We start from the raw sequence: 14,870 nt of genomic DNA, 5'->3' as shown, positions 1-14,870 counted from the left end.
GTGATTTAAACAGAATCCAGCTGCTGGGGATATGGTGGTCAACCGTGGGTACTGATTGGGCGGTCGGCTCGATCTGGATCTGCATGGGGGAGCATGAAAGATCTGCCCCCTAATAAAGGCTTGACACGTACACATCACATGGCCATATTAAGCATGCTGCCAAAGAAAGTAAACGTACTCAGTGAGTCGCGGTCCATGGTCTGTGCCTATGTGCCACGAATTACAAAAGTTCACCAAAAAGTACAAAACACCCCAGACATGATAAAAAAACAAAAATCATCGAGGTCCCTGAACCACCGAACAACTCTGTTGGCGTGTTTGGTTGTCGTAGGAGCCGGGCCTAGCTAGCTCAGCCTGGCTCAACCGAGCCTAGTTGAAGAAAAACAGGCCAGAAGTCGAGATCTGCACATTGTTTGGTTGTCCGCATCTACGCCTCTCGCATTAGGGGAACAATTTTGTCATAGCGTTTGGTTAACTGCATTGACTCGGCTCACGCAACTACACAGTGTTTGGTTCCATGCAATAGACGTTGTCTGGTAACCTCTTCGACATGGTGGTGAGGTTACCAGCCCACAGCGGCATGAACAAAAAATCATACACATACAACAGAAGATAGTTGTAAACCATAGCTAGCCGGAGTTTAAATAAGGTACCACACTTAAACATATCAGTTCAAACGCAAAGCAGTACGATAAGAAACTAAACCAGCTGGAGCATAGGAAGGGCGGTCCTAGACGTTCACGGCGAAGGCGTCGTCATGCTTGCCGCACTTGGTCACCACTTCAGTGCCGGGAGTGAGCAGCTTGAACGTAACCATGTAGCCAATTCTGATATGATGGACGGCGACGAAGGGGGCCCAACCCTGATCGAGGGTCACCCTGTTGTCCATCAGCCGGACAGTCACCCTCCATGAGCATTTAGTGTTGGTCCTCAGCTTGAACTCCTGCGGCACCGCCGGGAAGTGCTTGGTGAACTCCAGGGACATCGGAATGCACTCAAGCTAAGGGGCAATGATGACCTTGCATAAGTGGGTTGGACCTCCCTCCTCATGGTAGTGGCCGTAGTTACATCGCTTGCTGCAAGGGTGCTCCTCCGGCACCACGTCCTCATTCGTGGCCATCTCCTTTGGCATGGTCGGCCCAACCTCCTTGCCCTTGTTGTCCGTGTCGATCTGCATTACGAAGAGCGTGCATTATGAAGAGCACAAAGTTCCGAGGTTGGTCGCCATTAAAACCTATCGTCCATAACCCCTTTATTTACCCATCCTCACGATCACTACTTGCCCACCATCTCACTCAGTCATCTCTCTGTCTCTCACTCTTCCTCCTATCTACCGTCATGAATTCCAGCAACAACTCCAACCCCATCCCCAACCCCTTCCCTTGGGGCATTGGATGGAGGGCTTTCTTCCTCGGGTGCTCGCTTGGTGACCGCACCAAGTGCGAGAACACCATGGAAGTCTGCTCCAACTTCACCAACATGGAAGACATGCAGAAAGATTTGGACCCGGTGGTGTAGAAGGCGACGTTGGAGGAGTTGAAGATGATGATTCTTTGAAGGGCACTATGTTAGTCGACATCCTTTGCTGGCCATGAATTAAGCCGACTCCGGCGATGCTCGACAGAGAACAAGGTGGGCCAAGTACAGAGAGTAGAGGCGTCATCATGACCATCGTGCTGCAGTGTACGTCATGACAAGGACCGTGGGGCGGTGGAGGAGGAACAAGAAGCGGTGACGATGGTTGTAAGGGCGTCGGAGCGAGGACACCGAAGCATGCCCGTTGGTCTGGACTCTGGCGAGGAAGAAGATACGGTGGTGCAGCGCGAGGAGAAGAACAAGGGCATGGCCACCCGCCGCTCCAAACGCCTCGAGGCTCACCGAGGATAAGATATAGGACTACTGTGTAAGACTTACCTCCAATCCCCATTACCCTTGTACCTAATCCCGATCGGTAACCTCAAATCCATCGGTACTACGAACTCATGATGATGTTATGATCACTCATGTGGATATTTACACTGTTTCCTCATTCCCCATAACGCGGATCGAACCTAAACGTGAATCGATGCGAGGAGGTGAAAAAGTGCTTACCGCCATTGTCGTGCCGGAGGTGATGATGCGGATGCCAGTGAAGGGGCCGAGGTCGCCTTGCTGTTCTCCGATCTACAGAACGGCGCCGCCGCTGTCGGTGAGAGTGGGGACAGGGGAGAGGTAGCGGTGAGGGGGCGGTGAGGGTAATAACTGCCGGCGCTTTGGGAAGCAAGGCGGCTTCTCGTGCGTGGCTCTACACGTGCAGTCCCTACCGTCCACATGCATCGTGCAGACCTGGCTCGCTAGAAACTGCTGATCTGAGCATTCCTAGCGAGACATGTCCAAAGGTATTTTGAGTTTCGTACTATGCAGGCCCAACAGTGAACGCAGGCAACCAAATGGGCCACAATCTTCCCGCGCGGGCCTGGTTGGCCTATATGCCGGCAACCAAACACGTCCTGTGTGAACAAGCCACGCGATGTGCCGCTGTCGCCAGTCCCATACAGGTGCCGGCATGACCATGTTGATAACAGTCGAAAAGTGAATAATGGCACCAAGGGCATGGCTAACGCTCCAAGTTGGACGGCTGCTCCATAGAAAAAGCTGATGATCTGGAAGAAAGAGGGGGAAAAGCTAGTGCTTGAGGAGAAGAATGGGATCTTGCAGAGGAGGACAGTGCTTCATCCAAAAAAGTGAAATAAAGCAAAAGAGAAGAGCTGGCTGTGAGAGATGTGATGCATGTGTAAAGGAAAAAGTAAGAGAGATACTAAGAAAAAATGGTAGAGATGTGGTCCGGCCAAGCTATGGCTGCTTTGGGGATAGAAAAATTATACGGTGGTTTCAACCTACATGGCAGATGGGACAGCTACATGGTGCTGCCTTCACTGTACATGCCCTAAGTGAGTGGTTGCCAGTCACATGCATTGATGACACCGGCATGTAGTCAGTCCAGCTAGTGTTCCACGTCGGTAAGCATAGATGGCTGGATGGTACATACTACCTTGTTGCGCGATCCACACTGACACATACTTCTTCCGTCTTGGTTTATTGCGCCCCTCGTATTTTAAATCAAATTTGATCATAAGACAATATATTTGACTGATAGAAAACTTTGATCATAGACGTATAGTTGGCTGATCGTGATATATTGTTGCCTAATCCACACTAGAAGGTCTGCATCAGTGGCCACAATTAATGCACAACCCTGTGTGGCAGTCGACATCATATGATATTATTTCTTTTTGGCTGTTTTATCCTTGTCGTAGCCTTGTGGCCTTTTGTACCACCGTCTGAGATGTTGGGTTTTAATAAACTTTGCAATAATAAAAGGATGTGTGCAATAATCGCATCCTCTTTCTAATCCGAAAAGAAAATCACATCCATTATTCAATGAGGAAAAAAACAATTATTGAGGTTCTATGGTTGATGGGGGCAGTGGAGTTCCAGCGATATTTACAGAATGCGGTGAGGATTTGGGGGGTCAAAAGTGGCTGCGGATTGGGCAGTCGGGTTGATCTGGATCTGCATGGGAAACATAAAGGATCTTCCATTGATGGTAGGCTTGAAGATATATTTTTGCCAGAAACGGCGGAACACACATCACATCACACGACTATCTTACCCTATCGGTACCCTACTTATCTTCATCGCTGATGACCGTAGCTGACTGGATGGTACGAGTACATTATATATTGCTGCGTGATCCACGCTAGTAGCACATCCGTATCAGCGGCTACAATGCACGGCACTGCGCGCCACGATCGTGTGCCCACCTACTTGTCTTGTATCTTAGCACTTACATGTTTCCTGCGTGCCCAATGCAGATGGTCCCGGATTAACCGCGCGCGTGTTCCTTGCTCTACTCAATGAACGCTCTGCTGATGCACAGGAGCAAGGTAGGGATGCAAGCGGACGTCTCCGTGAGACTGAAAATAAGCTAATAGCTTCCGTTGTAAGGCTAGTCATAGTGGGAGTAACTTAGTTAGTAACATAGTGCACTTCAAGAAAATTTTGCTTATGTTGCATGTAGTTAATGAGGAGAGAGGTGTTCAAAGTAACATAATATGTAATGTAACATAACGCTTCCTGAGAAAAAATGAAGCTACAAGCTAATAAATGAAGCCATCTATATTACTTTGCACTATGAAGATAGTAACTTAGACTAGTATCATATGCATGACACTAATATAAGTTACTCTCCACTATGACCAGCCTAAAATCCGAGCTAACACAAAACCACCAATGCAAATGGTCGCGTAATTTGCAGACGCATCCCCCTAGAGTGAAGGAATTAATTAGTAGTACAATTAATATAGCACATCTGCCTACGCTCTGATTGACCCAAACAACATTAATAACATGGCAGATTCTCCTTTCCTAGCCATGTGATACCAACGTGGCGCATTGATCCTCGCCACTGATACGGAGGTACTACTTTATGTGTTGGGAGTATCGCATATGATATTATATATCTTCATAGTGCATTGTATCAGAGATTAGTATCATACATGATTTTATTTGTTGTTATTTATGACACATAATAGCATAATATTTATTATGATACGGTATCTACCTATATTACTCCTCTAACCTATCTCTCTTATTTAATTGTTTGCCACATCAGCGTGTTTGCTAGTCCCAAGTGCATGATACTGGCTAAGATACGATCACTCTGGCTATTCTAAGAGGGTGTTTGTTTCCAGGGACTTGTTAGTTTAGGGACTTAAAAAAGTCCCTATAAGTCTCATCTAAACCAAACAGGAGGGACTTATAGGGACTTAAAGTGGGCATTTGGGACTTATAAAATAAGACTCTCAAAGAGGGACTTATAGGGACTTATAGTTGTAATATGGTCTTTTAGTCCATGTTAATTCCCAGGAACCAAACAGGTAGGGACTTTTTAGGGACTTGAGACTTATAAGTTGGGACTAAATAAAGTCCTAGGACTTATGAACCAAACAGGGCCTAAGGTTGGTCGTAATGGAAGTATTATAAGTGATATCATGCATGCCGACTAGACTTTTTTTAATGATGTGGCTCACAATTAAATGAGAAAAGAGAGGATGTTGTATCATATCATGATACTGCTGTATCATATTAAATATGGTACTACATTGTGTCATGCATGACAATTAATAAGGCAACCTAAGATACTAACTTATAATAGTATGCATTACGGAAGTAGTATCATAGTATAACTGCATAGTATCATATGCTGGTATCATAGATGACTTCATTTATTGACATGCATTACAGATAATATCACATCAATTAATATGATACGGACTCAACGCTCTCTTTCTTTATTTAATTCTACGTCACCTAATCAAAATTTTCTAGTTGGTATGCATGATACTATCTATGATACTCCCATTACGGGCAGCCTTAGTGTGGATCAGACAACAATATATTACGTACAATCAAGCCACGTACTTTTGGCGATGCGATGCGATACGCTAGCTGGACTGACAACATGCCGGTGACATCAATATGTAGATTAATAGTGTACTTATAGAGATATGGTACCTACTGATGTGCAAGATAATCTTTTTTTATATGGACAGTGTAAGATGGCCTTGTCTTGATCTCAACTGACGGCGACGAGAAACGCGGCGAGAATCCTACATCCCCCACATGCATGCGATGACGGACAGCCACACACAGGATGTGTGGACTGCACTGACAAATGGAAGAACCACGAGCCACGCGTTGCACGAGCAGTTTATTGTTCGGAACACCAACGGTGAGTAGCAACAAGGTGAAAAGGGCCACTGTTCGGATCCATGCATGTCACCACAGGCCATGGTAAAAGATTGATTCGTTAGCATCGTCGGCGTATTCCTGGGTAATTCGGAAGTGGAGATAGGTACATGATTTAGATGCAAATTTAGGGGGCTAGACTATTCTGATAATGTAGTAGGTAGGTGATTTAGATGAGGATTTAGGGGGTTTCTTTCTTCTATAGGGCATTATGATGGGATATAAACGCTAGGATTACTCACTTTAGATAATTTTGAACTGAAAAAGGTGGGTATTTCTCTAGCAAACACAATAGATCTGATCAGGGGTGGAGCTAGTTTTGGTTACGCCGCTAAGTTAAGCTAACTGGATTGATGCACTAAAAGTTAGGAAGAACAATTTTCTGAAATTTTATATTACTTTACAAAGGGAGTACTTCCAAGATATGTGTCGAGGGACATCTTTGCTCTAACACTTGCATGTAGAGATGGATTCCCAGCTGAACATATATACTTTTTACTTTCTATAAGAGGCAGACTTAATAAAGTGGCCGTATGCATCTCTCAGATGCAGTGGCCGGGGGTCATCCTCCTTTTCTAAAAAAAAGAGGCAGAGTCAAGTCATGCCTTTTGTCTACCTTTAATTAGCTTTTTTTTTCAATAAAGGACATTTCATTCAATTGACTTATAGAGGTGATACAACCACATTAAAAAGAAAGCCCATCTTCAGCATAGCACAATGCACACAACCAACACGTCCAACACAACCAAAAATAAAATACTGTTCTACAACAATAATAATAAGTCTAGCCTAAGGTGGGGTAGATCCTATCCGGAGTTACTTCCCCGTCCATGAATGGAGGAACCTCCCTGGCCGTATGCTCTAGCCGGGTAGACGCCATCATAAAAATTATATCTGTCCTCTGGCCTCTGCAGGATAAACCATGTACGGAGCCATCTCCTACATGCATGAATAACCTGCAAAGGAGATGAAACACATTTATTATTAAAAACCACGTCATTCCTGGTAAGCCACAATGCCTAACATACGGCAGCAGCCACCACAAGAATGTGTGTAGATAATTGTTTGTCGATACCAGCAACCAATTTCTAAACATATTTCATGCACTACGTGGGGGGTAAAGATTTGAATCTATTGTTAGTTAGCTTAGGATAAGAAGAGTTTCAACATGTCGATTAGGGTAAAGAGATTAATATTTAAAGAGCACAGTTTGGCTATTTCTCTTTAACTTAGCGTGTTCAAATTTATATGTGTGCCATTCGAATGTCTACAGGTACAACTTTTCACTGTTCTCTTCAATGAATGTACAAAACACATTTTTGTTTTGTTGGATTTGACCCAGAGGGATATGCTCCTCTGCCACTTTTTTGGTGTGGGCTGCAGGAATGCACAGTGGTAAGTTACAAAGAGGTCCCACCAGGCTAGCCAACTGGTGTCCTTGTCTTGTGTCTTAGGGTTCCAGCCGTAGCTTCATTCTCATCCCACCATCACCCCCACTTGACAGATTCTCCATCCTCATCTATAAATAGATGCATAAGCGTACAAGGGAACTCACTCCTCAAGCTGCTCACAACACTTCAGCCAGCTGCTAGCAAGAGATGGCTCTACTTGCTGCCGCTACCCTGAATCCCACCACCCACCTTAGCATTAGAAGCCGTGCAGGACACAACAGTGAGAACCTATGGCTCCGGTCTGCTGCTTCATCACAGAAGAGCAAGGGAAGGTTCTGTAACCTCACCGTCAGGGCAGGCACGCCGTCAAAGCCAGCAGAGCCCATTGGGCCTGTGTTCACTAAGCTCAAGCCCTGGCAAATCCCTAAAAGGGACTGGTTCGACAAGGACTTCCTCTTTGGTGCCTCCACTTCAGCGTACCAGGTATTAATTATTTTCTAGCACAAATGTATATCCGTCAATTTAAAAGAAATAATGGCATCAACTGTTTCAGTGATAACTAATTACTAAGGGAAAACATGATGCCAAAATGCATGTTTAATGGTTTGTTCGATTGCACAAAATGTTATATATGTCGTCATCCATGTAGATTGAAGGTGCTTGGAATGAAGATGGCAAGGGGCCAAGCACTTGGGACCACTTCTGCCACACATATCCTGGTAACATAACCCTGCCTTAATTTTTGTTCTATCTACGTAATATAAGTTGATATATATGATGCATATATATAGCAACAACAAGATCTACTTTTCAGTGTTACAAACATGTGATATTATTCTTTCCTGAGTCCTTCTCCTTAATTTCATGTGTGTATATATATGAACAGAGCGCATATCCGACAGGACCAATGGGGACGTTGCAGCAAACTCCTACCATCTGTATGAAGTAAGTACTGGGATGCCAGTAACTTTGGAGGGCCACTTGTTAAAATGCACCGCATAACTCATCATTGGGAATATCCAAGGCACGGCTACAATAATCACGCTAATGGAACAGGAAATTTTTGAACAATTTTTTCACAGAAACTGGATATGTTATCTTTAGAAAAGAATGAAAATACGAAGGAAATCACAAGTGGATATATTAAAATATTGTTAATAAGAACATTAATTATTTTCTATGGCTTGAATTGTGTTTTCTGGACATGCTTATACCAAAGTCAAAAATGGGGAAGCTGGTCGAAAAAGATGCGAGTGGTCCTTTCATATTTTTTGGAATTGCATGAATTTTGGGTAACAAGCTAATATATTGGTTACATATGTGAGTTAGTTCTGTTACATGTAACAAATGTTATGAGAGAATTGATTTTATGTCGTTGCATTTTTTGTTTGGAAAAACCATTTTGAATATGCACTTCTAATGAAAATATGCATGACAATATGTTGTCATCATTTATGACTGGCAGGAGGACGTCAAAGCGCTGAAGGACATGGGCATGAAAGTGTATAGGTTCTCCATCTCTTGGTCAAGAATACTGCCAAGTAAATACTACAAAATAACCATATATGTTTTGTACGGTGAATAAGTTAGGAACAATAAAGATGTCCTGTACAAATTTGACGCAACCGATAAGAATTGTTATATTGTTGGGGTCCTAATTTCGGCACATGCTTATTATGGCTTTCAGATGGGACGGGAAAGCCAAACCAGAAAGGCATTGACTACTACAACAACCTCATCAACTCGTTGATACATCATGGTGAAAACTTTTTTCTTCGTGGTTTGATTAGTGCTTAATGAGTCAGACTTGCAAAAGCTTGCATAAATCATTATTTGTTTATTGTAACTCAGGCATAGTGCCATATGTTACAATTTGGCACTGGGACACCCCTCAAGCACTGGAAGACAAGTACGGCGGTTTCTTAAATCGGCAGATTGTGTAAGTATGCAGCAAACAAAAGAAAATTGATTTGTAAGAAGATGGTTCTATTCGTGGACCATGAGTAGAAAAACGGTTCTTTTCAGATCACAAACAATGTTGTATTGTCATTCGATGATGCACCAGTAAACTAACATAACTACTTGTTGTTAAGCTAAAAAACAATTTTGTTGAACATCCTTCGGGTTTGATTTTTTTGCAGAAATGATTACAAACACTTTGCCAAGGTGTGCTTTGAGAGCTTCGGCGACAGGGTGAAGAACTGGTTCACCTTTAACGAGCCACATACATATTGTTGCTTCTCCTATGGAGAGGGGATTCATGCTCCTGGGAGGTGCTCGCCGGGGATGGATTGTGCCGTCCCAGAAGGAGACTCGCTCAGAGAGCCATACACTGCTGGTCACCACATCCTCCTAGCTCATGCTGAGGCTGTTGAGCTGTTCAAAGCGCATTACAACAAGGTACATACACAAAGAGAGAGATATACATTATCTAATAAACAAGCAACAACTAGTCGTATGTATATGTATATTTATAATTTAGTTATATTGACCGACCAACTGCAGCATGGGGATTCCAAAATAGGGATGGCCTTTGACGTAATGGGTTACGAGCCATACCAAGACTCCTTCCTCGACGATCAGGCCCGGGAAAGATCCATCGACTACAACCTCGGATGGTTCCTGGAGCCAGTGGTTCGGGGTGACTACCCCTTCTCCATGAGATCACTGATCGGAGATCGTCTACCCATGTTCACTAAGGAGGAGCAAGAGAAGCTAGCGTCCTCATGTGACATCATGGGGCTCAACTATTACACCTCCAGATTCTCCAAGCATGTTGACATTTCGTCAGACTTTACGCCAAAGCTGAACACCGACGACGCTTACGCCAGTTCAGAAAGTAAGAAAATATGGCTGAGGACAAACCTTAGTACTTCACAGATCCTTTGAGAAATTTGATGTTCTCATGCTAATCCTGCACCTTTTTTCTTCTGTTCGACCAGCTAAAGGGAGTGACGGGAATGACATCGGTCCTATTGTATGTATCTTCTTGCTACTTGGTTAATTTTGCATACAACATACGTAGAACGAGTCGCCAGGACTTCAGTTAAACTTTTGAACAAAAAGTTTAAGTTTCTGAAGTTCTTTCTCGTTATTAATTTAAAGTTTGGACATCCATTTGCAGACTGGGACTTATTGGATTTACATGTACCCAAAAGGCCTAACAGACCTCCTTCTGATCATGAAGGAGAAATACGGAAACCCACCCATCTTCATCACTGAGAACGGTAAGTAGTGATATGTGTGTGTGTGTGTGTGTGTGTATAGCATTGGATTTTGTAGTAATCGAATGATCAATCAACGGTTCATATCAAACTTTAGTTGACTTGCCGTTAATAAAAAGGTTGAAAATCTGACATCAAAAGTAACTTGTTAAATTTCCTTGATCCTCATTACGCTAATCCTCATGAAGATTGACACACACTAATGTGTAAACAATCTTTGTGCTCGACTGGTACTAGTTCCCTCAAATCAGACAAGAAACTAATCCATGGATATGATGTAATGGTTCATGAGAGGTTTTTTTAAGGAAGTGTGATGGATTTAACTTGTGTGTGTGTGCAGGAATCGCTGATGTGGACAGCGACCCAACCATGACAGATCCTTTGGATGACTGGAAGAGGCTAGACTACCTCCAGCGCCACATCTCAGCCGTCAAGGACGCAATAGAGTAACTACCCACACTAAAATCCTACCTTTTTTTTCCACTTATTTTGCACTCTTACCTACATACATACATACATACATACCCTAATAGCACATTGATTACTGTAATGTACGTACGTTACCATGCATGCACATGTATACATACACACAGACACGTGGTTGAAGTCTAGCTAAGCGCGCTTTCATGTATGTATCTGTGCTTTCAGCCAGGGCGCGGACGTGCGGGGCCACTTCACGTGGGGTCTGATCGACAACTTCGAATGGAGCCTCGGCTACAGCTCACGGTTCGGCCTCGTCTACATCGACAAGAAGGACGGCAACAAGCGCAAGCTCAAGAAGTCGGCCAAGTGGTTCGCCAAGTTCAACTCCGTCCCAAAAGCCTTGCTTAAGACCACCAATACCAATAACAAGCCAGCCGTGACTGCTTCCGTTTCCCTATGATGGAGAGGTGGTGCTCTGCTATGTTCGAATAAATAATCCGATGCCGAATGCATGGCATTTCTCTTTTTCTTTATGTCGGGCTTCACCTGTGTTGCCGCCCCAGCCCGAACTATTTCCCTTTTGCTTGTTGAACCTTTGTATTCAATAATCGTGTTCCTGTTGAACTCGTCGATTTATCTATATAAAGTGAGGCCTTGTGCTGGTTTTCTAATGTTGAATTAGTATAGATGATGCATTTGTATACATCATTCTGATGCAGAGGCCCTGGATAATCCTCCTTTAAAAAAAAAAGAAATGTGAGGGGCAAAAGCAATTGTCAAGGGAAAACTTATGTTGTTTGTTATTGGATTCTGCCTTCAAAGGCTCAACCATCCATAAATCTGTTTTAGTGATGGCGTGTATTTATAAGGTTGGAATATTGGCAAGGACATTTAGTATCCATTGGAGGCATGTTCTCTTTTCTCACTCCATCTTTGAGCAATAAACCCATGCGTAATGTGTTACAGACTTCATCTCTTCTTCTCCTGCTATTTCAGCCTTAGGATCTGGAATTACTTGTAGATAGATCCGGCACATGGGTCTTGTTGGGAAACGTAGTGGAAAACAAAAAAAATCGCCCTACGATCACCCAGGAACAATAAGATGCATTGATGGTTTGGATTTGATCGTTACCGACTCCGAGTTGCAGCGCAAGAAGACGAGTCGGTATAGATCGTACTTGGAGTGCCTCAAACTGTAGATGAACGATCCCGCGAACCAATTTCCTCGCACGGAAGACCGAAAGCATGGTCTCTCTATGAGTTACAAGCTTATGGTCTTCACGATCCGGCAGCGCTTCGGCATCCAGAACTAATCATCGCCGGAGAATTAGAGGGAGGAGATCGGAACCACACTGGGCTCCCAATTATGAGGATTAGAGGATCTAGATCTAGCTCTTATTGATCAACTAGGACCAACTAGAACTAGAGGAGTCTCAAAACTTGTGTGTACAAAAGGTGAAAAAGCCTCTAGTATATATAGGTTTGAGCGGAGGAGGGGCTGCCAAGAGGAGGGGAATCCCTTGTGCTGGCCAAGGGGGGAAGGAGGAGTCCCCCCCCCCCTCCCCTCACCAATTCAGCCTCCCGCTAAGGGAAAAGGGGGCGCCACCCCAATTGGGCCTATGTGGCCCAATTCTCCCTCCACCTCTTGGCATTTTAAGCCCCGTTGATATTAAATTAAATATAAAAGCCTCCTAAGAATTACTAAAGCCTTTTATTATTAATTTAACATCATCGGAAATACTTTTTACCTATGTATTATTTATCGAAAATACCCGGTATTGCCAGATATACCTGGCCATCCGCCGGGCTGGGCCGGGCCCGACCAAGCCCGAGGCAAAAAACTCAGGCCCGAGCCCGGCCCGGCCCACCACTACAAAAGCCTACCGGGCCTCTTCATAAAACATCAAATATGGTGGGCCCAGCCTTCGGGCTCAAAACCTAGGCCCAGGCCCGGCCCGTGGGCAAGACCGGGCCGGGTCGGGCCGGGCTGCCCATGGCCAGGACTATTGCCAGATAAGCTCTAGAACCATTGTGGTGACCCCGGAACGCTTCCGGTTCCCCTCGAAACTATTCAGAATATTAATGAAACAATTCCACAAATATATTCTCATTATTTCCGTCAACTAACACTCATCCGATCAAGATTACCATAAGCTTATGACCCTGTAGGTTCGGTAAAATCGTGGGCGTCCATATCGATCCCTATGAGTACACGACTGACATTCGAGTGAACGTTTGGTTATCATGTGATGTTCCCTTTGCTTCGTAATACTTTACAAAGCCCGAGGTGTATCAATATCCTTTTGAGTCAGAACATGCTCACTATACCGATCTCCTTGTTATCGGTTTTGTTCTTCTTTCTCGTTGACGTGTTCCGGCATTCCCGTGATATAATCACCTGTGTCTGGCCAGACGATGATAGATGTCGTCACACCGAGAGGGCCCTAAAAATATCTCTCCATCGTTGGAGGAGCAAATTTCACTCCTGAGCTATCTAGTCCCTTGTCAAACTTTTCGACGAACCTATAAATTGCCACTACGATCACCGGGTTACAGATGATGTTTGAGCAACCCCAAAGTCCATCGTACGATAAAAAGTGGCTATGATACTCTCATGATTTATAAGGAACTAAAACACATGTTAGTGTTATAACAATTGGTTAAAACACATCTTAACACTCCGTGTTATGATCTCCGGGTTATAACAATTGGTTAAAACACATGTAAATATGCCCACCCTAGTTTACTAGCTTGCATAAGGGTCAGCCAAGCCCGCTTGATGTGGTTTTGTTTTGTTTGCTTCCAGCGTTGCACCAAATTTTTGGCCTGCACGAATCTTAAAGCACCGCTAGGCCTGGCTCCGGAGGAACACTCGAATTGACAGTTTTCAACTAGCCGGGCCCCGAGCGATGCAATCAAGCTGACATGGGTGGGTCTAGTGTTGTAGTTAGATGCGAGCCGGTGCAAATGTTTGTAGACCTGTATGTGAGTTTGCACTTGTTCTAGTGTCATTACCTCCTTGATATCTTTCACCTACCCTGAGGAAGCTAGGGATTTGAACCACGAAAATAGATACGGCGATAGCCCACGCAACGCAAACCTGCTCCACACCAACTAACAGCCGTTGCACCATTATAAAAAAATATCATATGAAAACCAACATACAATGGAAACATGTGAAAACCACGCAAAAACAATGTTTTAAAGTTTTGTAAAAAACTCGAAAAGTTACAGGATGTTAAGAGAGTGAAGGACTATTGCCTTATAAAATTTCAAGGTCATACACATTACGAGATGTGAGCTATAAAAAAACAAAATCAGCATTGAATAGTGCCAAATAGTAATGTCACTATTCATTGCTGAATTTGTCTTGTTCATAGCTTGCATCTTGTAATGTGTTTTAACTTGGAATTTCACAAGACAGTAGAACATCATCCTCTTAGCATCCCACTTCTTTTTCAGATTTTTTTGAAACTTTCAAACATGGTTTCCACTTAGTTTCCTTTGAATGTTGGTTTCCGTACGATATTCTCCAAAAAGAAAAATGATACATTTTTTTATCAAAGAAGGGCTTGCCCCTTCCGATTTTCATTACTGAAAACCACCACGATTCACAAATAGTTCCGAACAGCTCCAACCTAACACCAAACTATAAGCTACCAGGTTCAACTGAAACAACACAAAAGGCCATCACAGGCCAAAACCCACGCTAGGACCCAGTATCCAAAGCATCCGAAGACATAACAACCAGTCTAGACCATCCATTACATCAAAATAAAAACGAGGAGCTAAAAGAAGCCCAGCAGCAACTAGAACTAATAGCAGCGCCAGGGTCACAACAGCAAGAGTTCCTTCATTCCAATCTAGCGACGTTGATCCTCCACCCCTGCCTGGCTGTGAACACCTCACTTGCTGCCCGTTCTAGCACTCTTGCTCCCAGCTCCAGCGTTTTTTACGGCTCCTTTATCTACAAAATAGACCAATCAATCAACCATCTGCACATCATTTTGATAATGCAGAAAGGATCATTTATCCTTTTCTT

General features: G+C 43.9%; 1 protein-coding gene across 1 annotated transcript; it reads left to right on the top strand.

The window, feature by feature from the left end:
- Positions 1–7,340: 7,340 nt before the first annotated feature.
- On the top strand, positions 7,341–11,494 carry LOC109763347 (4-hydroxy-7-methoxy-3-oxo-3,4-dihydro-2H-1,4-benzoxazin-2-yl glucoside beta-D-glucosidase 1c, chloroplastic). The gene is made up of 12 exons (XM_020322183.4): positions 7,341–7,664; positions 7,831–7,900; positions 8,068–8,126; positions 8,647–8,722; positions 8,869–8,940; positions 9,033–9,120; positions 9,323–9,581; positions 9,687–10,020; positions 10,124–10,158; positions 10,306–10,408; positions 10,746–10,851; positions 11,054–11,494. Exons 1-12 carry the CDS (start codon positions 7,389–7,391, stop codon positions 11,286–11,288), a joined length of 1,713 nt encoding a protein of 570 aa, XP_020177772.1. The 5' UTR covers positions 7,341–7,388; the 3' UTR covers positions 11,289–11,494.
- The last annotated feature ends 3,376 nt before the right edge of the window (positions 11,495–14,870 follow it).

This window comes from Aegilops tauschii, chromosome 2 (assembly GCF_002575655.3).
Source record: "Aegilops tauschii subsp. strangulata cultivar AL8/78 chromosome 2, Aet v6.0, whole genome shotgun sequence".
NCBI lineage: Eukaryota > Viridiplantae > Streptophyta > Magnoliopsida > Poales > Poaceae > Aegilops > Aegilops tauschii.
The sequence above is the reverse complement of the archived record's forward strand: the minus strand, read 5'-3'. Positions and strand labels throughout refer to the sequence as shown.